General features: G+C 40.4%; 1 protein-coding gene across 1 annotated transcript; it reads left to right on the top strand.

The window, feature by feature from the left end:
- The first annotated feature begins 513 nt into the window (after nucleotides 1-513).
- On the top strand, nucleotides 514-7991 carry LOC103267873 (heparan sulfate glucosamine 3-O-sulfotransferase 4). The gene is made up of 2 exons (XM_008065445.2): nucleotides 514-776; nucleotides 5941-7991. The coding sequence occupies exons 1-2, from the start codon at nucleotides 514-516 to the stop codon at nucleotides 6575-6577; spliced, it is 900 nt and encodes a 299-aa protein (XP_008063636.2). The 3' UTR covers nucleotides 6578-7991.
- Nucleotides 7992-18370: the final 10379 nt, after the last annotated feature.

The raw sequence follows: 18370 nt of genomic DNA, 5'->3' as shown, positions 1-18370 counted from the left end.
ACAGCAAATGTAGTGAAAACCTACCATATGTGAGTCACTCTTCTAGATATTAACTCATTTAATTTTCATAAATTCCCTATGAGAAGGGTATTATTAGTATAATGCCTGCTTTCCAGTTACTTGGGTTAAATAATTTGTCCAGGACCACACAGCTAATAAATGGATACAAACTTGTTAACTCTGTCTCCTGAGCCTCTGCTCTTAACTACTAGGCTGGAGAGTCTAGTGTCTGAAAATGCATAGGGAAGTCAGTCTAGCTTCCGAACTTGAACTCAGCCAGGAAACATCACATGGAGTGAGCTCAATGGCTGGTGGTGCTCACTCCAGGTTGGATGTCAACTATTGTTAATCACTGTTGTTTCCTGTGACACCCCCAGCAGCTGACCCGCATTCAAATGGGGCTGAGCTTAGCAGAGTGCCAGCACCAGCAGAGTGGGGTGGGGACAGGAGGGTGAGTTGGAGAGTGTCTCATAAACATTTGGGGCTGTGAGAGCAGATGTGTGATCTTGCAGAATGATTCTCGCTTCAGGACTGTGTGTTGACGCTGATGTCACGGCTGCTCTGAGCACCCGAGATACTGTTAACGAGCTGTGCCAAGCCCAGATGCAGTGTTTTCTCACCATATGGTCCACACTGAAGTGCATGGTCTTTCAGACAGGAATGGCACAAAACTCAGAAATGCTAAATCCCAAGCATGGAAGACCTACTCTACTAGAGGAGCAATGTCCTTTGAACTGCCCCAATTCCTCTGACTTCAAGGACCCATGTATTAATTTGTATGTCATTTGTTTATTCATGCAGTAATCACAAAATGTTACAGGGCAGCTACTGTGTACAGATTCTGTGCTAGGCATTGGAGAATGAACAAAACATTGCTTGTGGCCTCAAGAGAAGCCATGAAGGTCAGGGGAGCAAATCACATGGTGACATTATTCTAAGCTCATTATTGTAGTACAAGCAGTTATCAAGGAATCTGGGAATTAAAATAAGTTAGTGAAAATTTTTGTAATGGAATTAAAAAAAATTTTGACACACCCAACATCTGAACACCTTTTGTATCTGAGAGAACTCCCCAGATAGACAAAGGGTAGGCCATGCCTTCTACACCTGAAGTTTTGTAAAAAGGGGGCAAGCATTCTTCTCCCTATTTCCTGGCAGGTAGAATGTGAGCACATGACATACTTATCCACCTCCAGTATTGGTCTCCCTTATATTCAGCCTCCTGTGTCAGGATGATTACTCAGCACCTCCACTTAGGTACATAGCACTATTTCATTTTACAAGTTCAAAATCGGACTTGGTATTTCCTCCCCCCACCCAAAACCTTCTTCATTCCCAGTGTTTTCTATATTAGCAAACTATACTATCACTTAGTCATCAGCACACAATAATAACCCTAGAGTCATCTGTGATGCCTCCTTTCTCTTGTACATACATCCTCCCTCCTTATTACGGACAGTTGACCTTATTTTTAAAATCCATCTCAAGGCTGGGCATGGTGGCTCACACCTATAATTCCAACACTTTGGGAAGGCTGAGGCAAGAGGATTGCTTGAAGCCAGGAGTTCGACAACATAGAGAGACCTAGTTTCTACCAAAAAAAAAATTTTTAATTAGCCAGGTTTGGTGGCACATGCCTATAGTCCAAGGTACTCAGGAGGCTGAGGCAGAAGAATTGTCTGAGCCCAAGAGGTTGAGGCTGTAGTGAGCCATGATTGTGCCACTGTGCTCCAGCCTGAGCAACAGAGTGAGATGCCAACTCAAAAAAAAAATCCATCCCAATTCTGAAAATTTCTTACTACATTGCCCTCTTCACCTATACTGAGACCTCTGCCATTTCTATCATGTTCTCCTGAAATGGTCTTTTTTCTTCTATTTCTGCCACACTCTTATCTGTTCTCAGCAAAGCCACCAGAGGGAAAAAAAATTATATGTAAATCATATCATATTCTCTTGTACAATATTCTTCAATGTTTTCTCATTGCATATAACAAAAACTTCTACATCTTTCCCATTATCCATAAGCCCTCTATGGTCTATTTTCTGCCCCTCTCACTGATCTTATTTTCTGACTTTCTTAATATTGCTCATTTTCCTTCAGCATTAGTGGTCTTCTTCTGGTCTCTGGAACACATCAAGGTGTGAGAACATGAGCATGTAGAAATGTCAAAGGTGGTTGAGAAGAACTTACATAAAACCTAGGAGAGAGAAGGGAAATTGAAGGTGAAAAGTACCTGGGAAGGTGGAGGGGATAAGATCTAAAGTCCAGTCGGGGGTTGGGCTTATCCAGTAGGAGAGATGCCTCCTCTATTCTTACAGCAAGAGGGAGACCAGCGTGGTGTAGAAATAGTGGCTGGATTGGAGACCCCGATGAGAGCCCTAGTGGGGAGACAAGGGTAGGGAAAAGGAAGCTTAGGGCATCAAAACCAATCACAACAAAAACCTAGCCTTAGGACTGGCCTACACTTAAAGAGGAGATCAGTGGCTTGTCATTCACCCATCTTATTCTTTTAACAGATATGTATTGCTATTTGCCAGGAGCTGGTGTTAGGCACGGATGCTGGTACTGACTTACTCTTGCTCAGTCACTGAACTTAGAAACAAAAGGCATGTTCACTCTGTGAGACCTTGGAACATATTTAGGTTCTGAGCCTGTTTCCTTCTCTGTAAAACTGGAATAATAATGATACCTTCTCTGTTGATTAAAATAGTTCAATATGTGATGCTACAAAGAGCTCTACATTATCAGCTGTGGTATCGAGACTCTTAGCTTAATGGAGGAAGGGACTACATCTGTTTGGTTCACTGTTACATTACCAGTAAGTGAACATTTATAGAATGGATGGATGAATGAATGAATATAACTGATTCAAAAATCTGTTTAAGAAAGGGAAAATTGATGTATCATAGATTCTGAGCAGCTAATGGATATCTTCTTACTGGCAAAATAACCTGTAAAACTCAGTTCACAACAGTTGAGTCTTGGCTAAATGAGATAGTTTTACTATTTGTACACCAAGTGCAGGAACTCTCCTAAATTATGTGCTTTTAATATTAATCTCTAGCATGATGGTCAAAGTCACGTAGGTGCCTCTGCTTCCCTCTACCTTCTCCAAAGCCTTCCCCAATATCTTCTTTTATTCCTTCTTGCACCAGCACTGAGCTAGGCACACACTTACTCTCCTACATCTACTGGCATGTAGGTTGGGTACCATTTCATCCCAGATGCTTCAGATAAAGACTCAAGTTCCACAGAAAACTTGACAGTTTAACTAAAGTAAAGGAGATGTATTTGAATGGAGTTTACAGTAAAGATAAACACCGAGGTGTACAAAATGAAAGGTGAAGGATGGATAAAATAAAAATCTGAACAGCTGCTCCTATTCTAAAAAAATACAACAAGATAAATACATCTGAGGAACTAAAAATACATCTGATAAATTAAAACCTAGAAAAGACCATGTAAAAATAGCTTTTTCCAGGTGTTTTTTGTATCAAGATTTATTTAATATTTTTATACTATGATATAAATTTCATAATAAAACAAGGAAGTATATCTCTCCAATTGAAATAAAAATAGGATATCAGTATATTTTCTGTACTTGGGCTGAGCTATTGGTAGCTCCCTCATTGATCACCAGCCTCTAGATCAAAAAGGACAATTGATGATATTGGCTTGAATCAGAATAGACTTTTTTCTGGATCAGTTCCTTAGTTCCCATGTTGTCCCATCTTTTCCATTTGGTCAAATATAAATATTTTTTTCTTACTCTTCTTTAAGAATTGCTGTAAGAATGACCTTGATCTTGGGCAGCTGATTTAAGTTTTAAAAAAATCTGGCATTAATTTGGCACAATCCTAAATTGATTTACCTACATTATCACATTCAATCTTCATTAAAATCTTAAGAGGAACAGACTCCTATTAACCCTGTTTTGTAGGTGAGAAATCAAGGCTCAAAATGGGTTAAGGAACTTCATCAAGGTGACTTGGGCAATCACAACTCTTAATTCAGGCAAATCTGATTCCCAAAGGCTGTGTTTCTTAGTCCTGCCCCTTCATATTAGACAAATTGATCCGGTGGGGGCCAAACAGGCACACACACATGAAAACATTAAAAACACTTTGGAGAATATGTTACTCCAAGATGAGCATGATTATTTATGGCCAGGGCTATTGCTTTGATCCAAAAACACCGTGCTGCCCAACCATTATACTCTAACAGCATCCAGCTCTATGTGAATTTCTCTGCGAGGCAAATTCCTTTTGCCTCATAAAAGTGCTTGCCGAGAAAGCTCAAAACCCAGTTGCAATTAATTATTGACAGAGCATGTGAATTAGAGATAAAAGAAAAGTCGTTCTTTCTCCACGCGCGCGATAGTAAATAAATTTAATTATGGTACGAGAAGCTAAGGGATCGTCGTCTGTATTAAATTTTATTAGCTGAGACATTTAAAAGCATGTCATCGTAACAAAGAGGTCTTGTGTAATCCTAAATGTACCACTTTGGTGCAAGGCTCGGAAGTGAATAGACTTAATGGAGCACATGGTGGCAGATGGCCTTCTGTACTGACAGGTATTGAACAGGTTTATCGTCAATTAACTTTGGTCTACATATGCCTATAGCAAATTGACTGTATAATAGGATCCTAAGCCTCATTTTATCACTGAGAGTCCTACCACCTTGGTATGAGGGGAAAATGGCACCAACTAACTGCCTTTAATATCTTGGAGCTCCCAAATAAGATAAGGCTATTCTGAAGACAAATGCGAATGGAGGAGTGGATGTGGACTAGCATCCTTGGCAAGGAAACAAAGAGATATGGGCCCTGATATGAGCCTAGCAGTGGCTCATTGGGTAGCCTTGAAAAGAAAGAAAGGATATAATCCCATATATTGAGCCAGGCCTGTGCTAGATGCTTTCACTCTGTATGCCATTTTATTTGCAACTGAACTTGAGAATAAAATCTTACCAGTTTCAGGATTTTACCAATGAGGAATTTAGATTGTGAGTTGTGATTCAACTTACTGAGATAATAAAGCTTGTCTGATTCCCATGTACATTTCCTGTCCCTGGACTTCATTTTCCTCATTTGTACAATAATACTTTTGGACCAAGTAAAGGGTCAGCAAACTTTTCCTGAAAGGACCAAGTAGTAGTAAATAATATGTTAGGCTTTGTGGGTCATACGGTCTTGGTTACACCTACTGATGTCTACATTGCAGTGCAAAAGCAACCATAGATGCATACACCCCATTATCGTGGCTATGTTCCAGTGGAAGTTTATTTATGAAAATTGAAATTTGAATAGAATTTTCAAGCATTGCAAAATGTTATTATTATTATTTTATCCCCCCCCCAGTCATTTAAAGATTACAAATCATTCTTAATTGTGGGTCATACAAAATCAGAAGGCAGGCTATAGTTTGCCAGTTCTGGACTGGCTAAACCTTGAGATCTTGTTGAGCTCGAATATTTTCTGAAAGCCACTACAACAATAATAATATCCTTAACTTATTAAGATCTTACACACACCAGATTCTGTGCTAAATGCTTTTCAAGCATTATCTCTCTTAATCCTGATACTACAGTGTGAAGTCAGTGCTGTCATTATCTCTATTTCAGAGCTTAGAAAACTAATATGTAGAGAAATTAAGGGTGCATCTAGGTTAAGCATAACTGGTAAGAAGTAGAACAGCAATTTAAACCCAGGAATACAAGGTTCCCATGAAAGAATGCATATACCGTATGCTGCCTTTCCTGATGATACATAGTCAACACTGTAATTGGGGGATAAAGGTAAAAAGAACTTTCAAGTGTCTGTCAGTTTTATTTGGTGGCTTCTTACTAGGTTATCTATATCACATGTTTTGTGTAAAGGAAGCTAAAATATTTGGGGATAGAGATAACCATTCTCTTCCTTTTCTTCCCTCTTCTAGAAATGTGATGCCCAAGACTTTGGATGGGCAACTAACTATGGAGAAGACTCCAAGTTACTTTGTGACCAATGAGGCTCCCAAACGCATTCACTCCATGGCCAAGGACATCAAACTGATTGTGGTGGTGAGAAACCCTGTGACCAGGGCCATCTCCGACTACACCCAGACACTGTCAAAGAAACCTGAGATCCCCACCTTCGAGGTGTTGGCCTTCAAAAATCGGACCCTAGGGCTGATCGATGCTTCGTGGAGTGCCATTCGAATAGGGATCTATGCTCTGCACCTGGAAAACTGGCTTCAGTACTTCCCCCTCTCCCAGATCCTCTTTGTCAGTGGTGAGCGACTCATTGTGGACCCCGCCGGGGAAATGGCCAAAGTACAGGATTTTCTAGGCCTCAAGCGTGTCGTGACTGAGAAGCATTTCTATTTCAACAAAACCAAGGGGTTTCCTTGCCTAAAGAAGCCAGAAGACAGCAGTGCCCCGAGGTGCTTAGGCAAGAGCAAAGGTCGGACTCATCCCCGCATTGACCCTGATGTTATCCACAGACTGCGGAAATTCTACAAACCTTTCAACATGATGTTTTACCAAATGACTGGTCAAGATTTCCGGTGGGAACAGGAGGAGGGTGACAAATGAGTCTAGGGATGTGGCGGGAAGGCTAGTGAATAGCTAAGGAGGCTCCTTGCCTGAGTCCTGAATACTCCAGGTTCTACAGCTTCACTGGCTGGAGTACTGAGTAGATTTCCCTCTTCATCCAGCCAGAATTGCCTCCAGTGCTGTTGGTTTAGGCAAAGGGGTGGATCCCATGGCATCCTCATGGAGAAACCCGGCCTGTCTTGGCAGCAGCATCTGGTTGACCAGATGGCCACCAGAACTCACTGTTAATTCTTATCTTCCGCTAGTTAATAGAGCCTGAAGACAGAGGATAAATAGCTGTGAATGTCAGAGACAGTGCTATGAATATTTATTTGAGTGACAAAAAAGAAAGAAAGCTCTACATTACAGGCGTTCCCACTTTAGTTTGGGAAACTGGGGTTCTAGCCCTGTGTCTGGCACAAGCACTTGCCGTCTAATCCTCTGCTTTGGCATCTCTCCAGAATGCACTTTGCAGCGGAGTGCTTCAAGGACTCCCAAGGAGCAAGGTCCTCCCTCTAAGGTGATTCTAGCCTTCTCTGTAAAGGCCTCATCCCACAACACCTTGACTTCCTCCCTCCCCACGTCATGAAGGCAGAGGCATGCACGTTCCTCACTTCCTCCCTCACCCCCCAAAAATTGACACCCCTAGAAGCCTTCTTTCTAAAAGCCCTCTAAGGAGGGTTGGGTCTCTCTCTTCATGAGTATCCTGGATTGTGGCTTAGAACACGCACCTGTGTTAGAATCAGGCCCGTAAAGCTGCTCGCAGAGTGATGTAATTGTAGCTGAGTTCAGAGCACTGAGGCTGGCAGAGATGAATGGCCATATCTGGGGGTGAAAAAAACAAATCCAGTCCTCTTGGTGGGAGGTCTTACCTGAAGAGTCTCTCCCCAAGCACCGTGATTCCGAGGCATGCTTTTGGGATGGGCTGTATCCCCTAGGGTCCCCAGATGAGCAAAGACCAGAAAGTTGGTGAGTCTCTTATTATGAATAACCCTTATTGATGCAGTAGGGAGGGCAGCAGTCACCTTTCTCCTATTTGCCCCACCCCTGCCCCCTCAGGGTCATCTCATGCTTCATTGTCTCTGTCCAGAGATGGCAGGTATCAGAATAGCGGTGAGAAGGCTGACTCCATTGATCAGATCCAGTTTATGGGGCATGGGGGAGAGAAAGGGCTGTCTGCAGATCCCCCCATCAAGGGCTGCCGAATAAAGTGTCCCTTCTCATTAGTTTGATTCTATTAAAATGCACCATTTGACATAAAGCACTTGTTCACAGATCTCCAATACCGGGAATTGTTCTAGTAAAACTGGAAATTTGTATGAATGGGGGGAGTTAAATCTGTTCAGCTGTTATTAAACTGTCATTTCTCCCGCTAAATGAAAACTGTGTTGTTATAAAGCTTAATGCAACCTGATTAATGGGTTTTGATGGTGTGTTTGTGTTGGTCACCTCCATCCCTACCCCCACCCTGGAATGTCAGAAGCATCTTTTCTCTGGTTTGGTCGCAAAAGCCCAGATTCAAGAGTCTTGGGAGGGTTCCTTCTTCAGGGCAGGGTGATTCTTGCAGTAGCACAATGAAAGTGGCTCCTGAAAAAGGAACAATTTTTCCTATTTTAACCAATCCTGGCAAAGAATGGACTGATATGCCAGATGCAGAAACAGCCTTATAGATATATATTCTTTTCCAGGTAAGAAAGTGGTTATTGAGATGAAGGCAACAGATATACCTGCACCATCAAAGTTAAAGGAAACATAGATCAACGCATACACATATTTGAATGAAGAAAATGCACATTTATTCAGAAAGGTGAACTGTGGAACTGGCTGATATGGGGTCTTGTTTTATTTTTTTATATTTTTTTATTTTTATTTATTTTTATTTTTTACTCAAACATAGAAGTTTTTATTTCCCTTTATTTCTTACAGGTTATACAGTAAAGTAATTTGACAACAAAGGGATTTTTATTTCTTTATGTCAGATGGTAATAAGGAAGGAACTGTGAGATTTACCAAGAAAGACAGAGAAGCCCAACAGAAGAATCATATTATAAACACCAGGGTATAATCAGATTAAATACTACTTAGGAATGTGGCCTTAGTTGGTTAACTAGCCAAGAAGCCATTTATTTAAGTCACTAGGACACAAGCTTGACTTCTCTTGTGTAACAGTGTAAGGCATTTTATAGCACAGCATCTGAATAAACAAAGTACTTTGGCTGTTCTTTTTTTTTTAAATCAATATTTTTTTTATGATTTTGTGGGGTACAGTTAAGGGTTAGGTGTACAATTACGTTTCATTCAGGCACCCTGTTGATAAGAGGTGTTTCCCCAGCCCCAGACAGATATTTGCAACTGTTAATCCCATCCCCTCCCCCCCATAGTTTCCCAGTACCGTCAGTCATTTTCTTATAGTATTACATTGGATGTTCAAGGTTCATTATATGAGTGAGAACATGTGATACTCGGATCTTTGTTTCTATGAGAGGTCACTCAGTTTTATAGACTCTAGTTCCATCCAGGTTGCTGCGAAATTCATGATTTTGTTCTTTATAATCAGGGCAAAGAGAGTGAGTTTTCAGCCCTAGTTATGTCAGAGTCAGCTATGGAGTTTGTTTAAGGCATAGCTTCCTGAGTTCCATTTCAGACCTGTTAAAGAGTCAGAAACTCTACGGTGGGGCTCAGGTGTCTCTTCTTTCAAAAATACTCCTATGAAAGCAGGCCTGGAAGCAACCAGAGGAAATCTTGTCTATGTATTTCTTTGCTCCCTTCCACCTCCTTTTATGTTTTTTTTGTGGCAATTATTTCCAAGAAACATGGCCTCCATTTTATAGCTTCCTTGCAGAAGCATGTTCTGTTTTGGAGTTCAGTGGTAAGTAAGTAAGGGGTAACCTGATAGCCTTGACAGTAAAAAAAAAAAGTATCCGGTTGTAGGAAAACTTTAAACATGTTAATCTACTAACTACGAATGGCCATTACTCTAACCTATCCTCATCTCTTTTGTTCTGTGTAGACACACATTCATTAGACCTTTCAGTCACACCTACTGTCTATGTTCCATCTCTCTGGCTATCTGCCGTCCCCATAAACTCATAACATCAAGCCTTGCTTCCAAAGAAAGCTACCACTGAGCATGGGTCCTTACACAAATGTGTCCTATAAATATGACAAGCACATCATTTAAAAAAAGTATGGTTAGCCAATGGTGAATAAGTCATCTCATCTGGGAGATTAGAGTGGGATCCCCCCCTTTAAATTATTTATATACTCTTACAAATAATAGTAGACTAAAATTCCATGGAGAAACAAGGCAGAGGCCTAAGCCTTGGGCTTTTGAGAATTTCTATATTTAAGCATGTTTGGTATTGTCGTTCTGAAAGGAAATGCAAATTTGACATGTTTAAGGTCTGTTTCCTTCTGTGCCTATTCTAGCTGATCCTTGTCACTCTGAGAGTGAGACACTAAGCCGAGTTCCCTTCTTCAATGGGGAGACTTGACGAAGGAATTATTTTCTATCCAGAAAAGCCAAGTCAACTTGCTGAAATAGAGTCAGGTTAATAATACTTCCACCCTATTTAAACATGAGCATTGCAACTCACGGGAGATTGAATTTTGTATTTGATTTCAATTAGCAAAGCATAAATTATATTTAATTTTCTATTCCCCTCCCTTCCCTCGAATGGATGATGCATGGCGCTGGAAAGGCTGCTCTGTGTGGTTTAGAGATGAGAAAAGGAGAACATATCCTTTCAAATAGTGCAGCTGTCATTGCTCCCTATTCATGTCTTTCTGCCAATATCTGTACCTGAAAGGTATAAAAGCCTTCACATTGCAACGTAGGCCTACCAACTCAAAATGCAACAATAATAACAAAAACATTCAAAAGCCCAATTTGTCTTTAGACGGTATAAAGACAATTGGAGAGTAATAAAGATGTGGACTCTTTGCAAACATCAGAAGTATCTCAGATCACATCTTAAGTCCAGGAGAGTTTGCCCTGCTCAATCTCTTAGTATTAGGAATCCCAACCTAAACCTCAGTTCTGTAAGACCTAACTCCTTGGTTCTTCCAGTTTCTTATCTTACCTGCTTCTTTCATTTGCCCACCTCATTATTTCCCAAAGAAAACTTCTCCATTGCCTCACTACTGTTCAGAAGAGAGGCAGCTCGATTTCATTCTTACCTCTGTGTCTTAAACAAGGAGACTTACCAGTATAAACCTTAGTTTTCATGTCTCTGGCATGAGCATATTTAATCCCTACTGGCCTACCACTCAGAGGTTCTGTGATGGTCAAATGCGTTAAAAGAAGGGAAAATATTTGCAAATCATAAAGTATTTCCTTGACAAAACAGATGGTGATGATGATGAAGATGGTGACAATGCTACAGAGTTGATTTGAATAAACATGACAATGGTATTGATGATGGTGATAAGCACAATCAAGAAGAAGATTAAGAAGAAGGAAGAGGAGGAAAGAGGAGATTTTTTAATATCCCTTCCAGAACAATATGACTTTATAGTGTTCCAAGGGGGTATCTTCAGGTGAGACCTCTGTTTTACGCAGATTACAGAATTACAAGAGTGCTAAGAGAAAGTGAGGCACCACTGATTTACTTAAAGCCAAGGCCAGAAGAAAAAGTCTTTATAAACAGCACTGAACTGGCTGAATTTCAGACATTTAAACACAAGAGCTTCCCTCTACCCAGGAGTCAGGCCATTCCTCCACCCCACACATAGACAAGTTGTCCACACTCTGCCCCTTCCCTTGCTCCACATTCAAGCTTCCTTTAGACACAACAAGGCTTCAAGATTCTTACATACAGAGTCAAACAAATCCTCTTGAAACAAAAGCGAGGGTACAGTTTTCATGCTTTTGTGCTATGGATTCAGAGCCCGGAGCTCTGACTCCTAGAAGGTGAAATGGAAGGCAAAAATGGTTGAGAACCAGGGTGCACGCTTGGAAGCAGATCTCATATGTTTCTGGAAATACATTGGGGCTAGGGAAATGCCTCAGTTTCTTCTTATAACAAATTGGGGGTGGGAGAGATGAGTTCACGTTTTTCAGTTCCTCAAAGGGATGAGAATTTGTCATTTTCAGACACAAGAGATACATGAAACCACTTTATAAACTTGTAAAATATCTCACATGATCAGGTAATAACAGTATGTCATCTGTCATCAAGGCAGAAAATTAAGGCCAAGAAAATGTGTGTCCACTAATTGAAGATAAGAACAAATCTCTAGTGTCCCTGGATAGAGGAAAACAACACTGCACTAGAATCAATCACGTCTCATTCAGTCTTTCATTAACAGATACATATCTATAGAGTGACCCAGTGGCAATTGAAAGAGATATGGGGAAGAGCACAGCTGACCCACTGTGACAGGATGCCCAGCCAAGTGGGCGTGGAAATGCATATAACAGGATTTACAAGAGAGGGTGTGCAGGGTGCACATGAAGCAGGCTAAGGCGTGGGAAGGTGATGTGAGATAACCGACAAGGGGAAAGGGAGGGCCACCAAGTACTTGTGGCATTAAAGCTGTACTCAGCAGCATTTTCACTGAGACAATTCTTAGGCTCCAGAGTTAGGCTAAAGCACAAAATGGTAGACACTAGCAAAATAAACGTTAAAAAATACATAAGATTGGGTAATTAAGGTTATAAGGCAGAGACTTGGAAAAAAACGAATATGCATAAAGAACATAGTTATCAAGAAAATTTTTTCCCAGAAGAGAAGATGCTATCTCCTTTAAGTGACCATTCCTTCCAGAGACCTTCCACCACTTATGGTTTCCTTTCATTGTATGAGGCCAAGGTCAAAGGATGACCCTTTTTCTTTAACTGTCAATTACTTGATGACTCATATATCAAGAAGGAAACACCACACCAATAGAAATTCATCTTTTCTGAAAGTGTGCTAAATAGTAATAGTTAAAATTAATACTTACACAGTCACGCATCTTAAATTCTATTAGAATATAATGTAGAATGTAGATTTGCCCTCAAGTTCAGGGATGATGAATAGGTCTTACAACTATATTTTAAAGATGGTGACTGTGAGGGCTTGGGAGTTTAAGAAACTTTTCCAGACTTCTACTGCAAGGTAATGACTAAGATAAAACCAAAACTTCTGTGACTGTGCTGGAAACAGTGGGAGAGGAAAGTGCCAGTACAGCCTGCCCTAATAATTGCAGTAAGCATGATTTGAAAAGGCATTTTCATAATTGTTTCTCTAAACCCAAGAAAGGTCAATTTGAATAGCTCTGATCTCATCTAGTCATTCTGGACCACTTGGAAAGGAATTATTTTGAAATAGACAGGATAATTGATATTGACTTTTAGTTGTAGAGAATAATGACCTGCTAAGAAGTCGTCCATGAGGCCATGAGTAGCCTAGAGCTAGAACAGTCTTTTGTGTTTGGGGATCAGAAAGGTTTTCATCACAAGTTCTTTCTGGCTCCGAGTGAACCCATACCACCCTGTTGCTGTAATAATTCTGAAGCATAAGTAGGACTGAATGTGAGATATGGAGCTCTGTTGGGTTAGTACTTCTCACTCTGGTGAGTCTCAAGCATCACAAACCCATTCCCTGGTACCTTTTCCAAGAGAAAATAAAGGTCTACATTCCAACTGGGAACCAGAGCAATAGAGACTTCACTCATTAGCCACCTGGCTCCAGGAAGCACTCCCCAGCAAATTTCCTGGATAACCTTTCTGGGATGTCTTATCTCCCTATGTAGTTTCTTTCTGTTCACTCTTCTCTTCCAATGTGCCGTGGTCTCTACTGAGAGAAGCTTCCTTATAAAGATGCCATATAATCTATTTCACAAGACTTGGGAACATGGGTCCTGTAGCATTTTTGTAGGGCAGGATATTCTGAGCAAAAAAAGATGATAAGAAGTCAGAGGGGACCTTTATGGTTTCACTGAGCACTCGAAAAAGTTAATGCAGAAATCCAGGTGCAGGCCAATAGTGGACTTGACAAATTTGGTGTGAAGAACTCTCAAAGTTCATGTCATATGTCTTCACTTTCCACAAGCAAAACTAGAAAGTACCCCTGATTTGCCCAAGGTAACATAGATAAGAGCCAGTTTTCCAACCCAGATCTACTGACTTCTATCTCAATGCACAGACTCAGGAAATAAACCAAGGGTATTTAAAAGGAATGTTGTCTAACACATTGGTCTCAGAAATGAGATGCTTCTACAAATGCCATGAGGGTGGCTTTTTCAGAAGGCAAGGGCTGAGTACATGCCTGACTCTGAATGGGCCCCAAGCTTGGCTCATCAGAGTGCTGTCTTATTTTTTCTGCTGGTCTTCCCAAAGTCATAGGGTACTGATGAAATACTAACCATCCTGGGCTGATAGTGTTTCCGGTTTCTACAAAGAGCATACCTAGACCCATGCGTGTACTTGACCAGTACCCACACCTTTCCACTGCCCTTTGCTAGCTTTACATATAATCTGCCAGCCATGACTTGCAGCAGTTGCTTTGGATGAGAAGCAAGGTGGTGTTCTAAGGAGGCCATGGGCAATCATCTCTATCCAGAATCAACTAAATTAAACATGAGAAGGAAGTTTTGGGCAGTGACAGCTGTTAAACCAAACCAAATAGCTGTGAAATCTCATAGCGTATCCAGTTCTTTCACTTATTTGGAAAACATTTGTGCATCATTACTGGGAGAAGTGCTAGAAAAAAGTTGTAAACAAGAAATCCCATTAACTGTCCTTATAAAGTTTGATAGGAGAAAGATGTCCATCTGTCTGGGAAAGTACAAGAGCTGTCCAGCCAGTAAGCAAGAATGGATAGGATGGTTTTTCAGGGTATATACGGTTCTGGAATTTGATCATTAAAAGGATCACACACTGTCAGAAATATTGACTGGCTTTATATATCAACTCAAGAGAAGCCTTGATATTAAACTTTTTGAAAATGTTTAACTAATTTTTTTAAAGTACTCTCTACCTGGAACACATACAAAATATCCTGGAACAAAACGGAATGAAGTGAGCTGGAATGACAGCATTAGACTACAACAAAGTTAGGAAAATGACAAATTATGGTTCTTGAGAGATTGAGAGTTCATCACCTCACATCCTGCTTGCCTCTGCTGTGGGTCTGCAGCGGCAAAGACAGACTAATGCACAGTAACCTTCACACAGTTCTGTGCTTGATAAAAGGACATGGTCTTCTTTTCTCTCAAAACTTCAAAGGCCCCCAATCCCCTTGGCAGATCCACCTCTGCCACATCTTTGCTTACAACTTAATTATACCTGTGTGTCTATAACAAAGAGTATTTCCCCTCAGATGTCCTTAGGGGCTGAGTTTTTGCCACCAGCTTATTTCTATGATCATGCGAACAGCCTTGGGACAATAAAAAAACTGCAGTTAACATTTTAAAAGTGGTGTGTGTTTTTTTTCTGATAATTCACGGAAAAAAGCAATATTTAACAACCACTTTGTTTCCTTCTATCCCAAGAGAAAAGAACAGGAAGCGTTTGAGATGATGTTTGCAGATTCCACTGTGACTTTGCTGATCAGATGCAAGACTTTCTGATCAAGCAGGAGATAGCCTGTTTTCTGTCATTTATGGAAGGAAATATTTCTTGGTTTTTATTCTAGTGAAAGTGTCTATAAAGAAAATCAGGGGACAGGACCTGCTTCTGGGAAAGCTTGGGGAAAGGGCTTTGGAAATAAGGACTTTTGTTACCCTGGGATTCCTACTTAGAAGAAAGAATAAGCAAGACATAAAACAGGAACTGTTTATGCCATAGGCACCAGACTCAGGGCTGAGTCTAAATCATAAACTCACAGACCAGTCCCCAAACCAGGATGAATCCCATCATCCATTTATTCTGCTCTGGCACTCACAGCAGAGAATACAGATTGGGGTCTCTATAAATTTCTGGTTTCTAACCTCAGCTAGGCCCTTATTTCTGCTATTCATTCCTTTTATTGGTCCCTGGGAAGCTCTTTTTCCTGGGTCTCTTGTATTTGTTTTGAAGACTACTCTCTTTTTTCAAGCTTTCTGTCCCTACTCATGTTCTCTTCCTGTTATTCTCTTGGCCAAAAAAGTTGGCTTCAGGTAGATAGTCAAGGTTGTCTCTCTCTCTCATTGGACTTGGGTCATCTCATTTGTCAAATGGAAACAATGATAGTTCCAGCCTCATAAGACATGTGAGGACTAAGAGGACACATGTTAAGGAGCTTAAAAGAGAGTGACAAAAAGAAAGAACTCAGTGGACTTGCTATTAATGTTGTTATTATTATTATTAATTAAAAAATCAATAGCTTGGACATGAATACTTAATTCTCCATCATATCTCATCATTTCCTACTTTTGCGTTGGCTCCCTAACTCTTAACCTCCAGGATCATGTATTTTATTCATTTGTTCCCTTCTTTACTCAGTCTTTGTATAAACATCAGTCCAATACAAAACAACCCACATTTTTTATTAATTTAACTTTTTGTTGTTGTTTTAATCAGGGTCTCACCCTGTTCCCAGAATGGAGTCACCATCACAGGTCACTGCATCCTCGACCTCCTGGGCTCAGGCGATTCTTCTGCCTCAACCTCTTAAGTAGCTGGGGCTACAGGCACACAGCACCATGCTTGTTAATTTTTATTTAATGTTTTGTAGAGTTGGGGGTCTCACTATATTGCCTAGGCTAGTCTCAAACTCCTGGGCTCAAGCCGTCCTCTTATCTTGGCCTCCCAATGCACTGAGATTACAGGCTTGAGCCACTGTACCTGGCCGCATTCTTAATTTAAGAAAACAAACAATCAAACAAGAACTTTCTGAAGCACTTTCCAAAATATCATACAACATCCCTCCTTCATAGTGAAAGTCTTTGAAAGTAGATTCCACCCTCTTTCAATTCTTTTAAGTACTTTCCTTTTCTAATACTCCTGCCTCCTGGTGTCTTCTCCCATAATTCTTTTAAAAACACTTAATAAGATCATTAGTGATGTCTCAGTTACCAAACAATGTCATTTTTTGCCTTCATCAACTTGATCTTTTTGTAGCATTTTCAACTGTTGGCCACCGCTTTGCTTGATGAAGTACTTCTGCTTCCTTCTCCATAGGATTGATTCTTCTCTCTGATATCTCTCCCAGCTCTTTTTTCATCCTATCTCTCCACTACAGATGCCTCCTCGTCTTCTTTTTTAAAAAAATTTGATAGTTGAAGTGCTATCTTTGGTCTAGTTCTCATTATGTGAATTATCTGGATGATCTCATTCACTCCCATGGTTTAAACAACAAGTCCTAAGTTAATCCTTAAACCTATATTGTTATGGCCATAAGTCCTGTGACAGATATTCTTAATATTTTATCGAACAGCTATCTACTCACTTTTCCCTTGTTAACAGAAACTTGTTTTTGTTTTGGTAAGGAGGGGCAATGTGAGCAGGGAAAGTAGACCTCTTCCCTAATGCCAACAAATGAAACATGACTAATCCAAGCAATTCATGTGATCTACTAATGGCCAGTAGACCCTGAGCAGTAGTCATTTCAGGGTTTCTGAGAAATATAATCGTTAAGGATAAAAACTATATAGTGACCAACGATAAAAAAGAAGGGATCCATTTTTACTACTTTGGGATGCAGTTGTGAGAGGATAACAGCAGGAGTAATGAAAAGAGCCTGGGTCTTTTTTAACTTTCCTTATCTACTGAACCATGCAACCCTGAAACTCCCGACCTATAAACTTTTTGTTAAGTGTGAGAAGAAACATTTTCACTGCTAAGACACCTAATGTTGAATAACTTTTTTGCATATAAAACATTCTAAATTATAAGCCTACTGGGGTCCATAGGGCAGGGAAAATAATGCATGGACATTAGATTTAGTATCTGGGGAAATCATTTTGACCTCATAATGTTAACAGGCTGACATCATGAGGTCAGGTAAGGGTATATTGAACCTACATTACAGGAGCAGCATTGGATTCAAACATTTGTGAACCATACCCTGTTTTTTTTCACACTACAATGCTTTTTTGAGTCCCCTACCAGTTCTATTCATCTATCACTATAAAGTCACAGCTCATAGCACATCGTCAGATCCAATATCTTTTCTGCACCAAATGGTTATGAAAGTTACAGATTTCCCCAGGAACCTCTGAAATTTGGGGGAGCTAACATATCCCAAAGTATGACATCAACACAGGTAACACACCAAGTTACACAAATCCCATTAAATACCTGACTATAAACAACCTACTAAAGTAAACATCTTCCAAAGACTCTACCTGTAGTTAAGGACAAATATCAAGAAGAGCAATAATTAATATCTCTTTAGTAATCATGTATTCATGATCCTCAGCCTATGAACAGTATTCATATAGTTGACCTCTCATCCATTCCTGAAACACCCACCTTACTTTGCTTCCTAACTACACCTACTCTCCATATTTCTCATCTCCTCCATTAGCTACTTTTTAAAAATTATTGTGAGGTTTCACCCTGTCACCCAGGCTGGAGTGCAGCAGTATGATCACGGCTTACTGCAGCCTTGACCTTCTGAGCTCAGGTAATCCTCTCACCTCAGCTTCCTGTATAGCTGGGACTATAGGAACTCATTGCAATGCCTAGCTAATTTTTTTTTCTTGAGATGAGGTCTCACTATTTTGCCAAGCTCAAACTCCTGAGCTCAAGTAATCCTCTTCCCTTGGCGTCTCAAAGTGCTGGAATCACAGGTATGAGTCATCATGCATGGCCACCATTAGCTACTTTTTTTTTTTGAGTTGGAGTCTCCCTCTGTTGCCCAGACTGGAGTGCAGTGGCCGCTC

Source organism: Carlito syrichta, unplaced genomic scaffold, assembly GCF_000164805.1.
Source record: "Carlito syrichta isolate Samal-C Ts95f unplaced genomic scaffold, Tarsius_syrichta-2.0.1 Scaffold308356, whole genome shotgun sequence".
In the NCBI taxonomy this organism is placed as follows: Eukaryota; Metazoa; Chordata; class Mammalia; order Primates; family Tarsiidae; genus Carlito; species Carlito syrichta.
The sequence above is the reverse complement of the archived record's forward strand: the minus strand, read 5'-3'. Positions and strand labels throughout refer to the sequence as shown.

Coding starts and splice junctions, on each gene's coding strand:
- LOC103267873 (XM_008065445.2), top strand. CDS start 514: ATGATTCTCGCTTCAGGACTGTGTGTTGACGCTGATGTCACGGCTGCT. Junction 777..5,940: donor AAGGACCCATGTATTAATTT/GTATGTCATTTG, acceptor TCCCTCTTCTAG/AAATGTGATGCCCAAGACTT.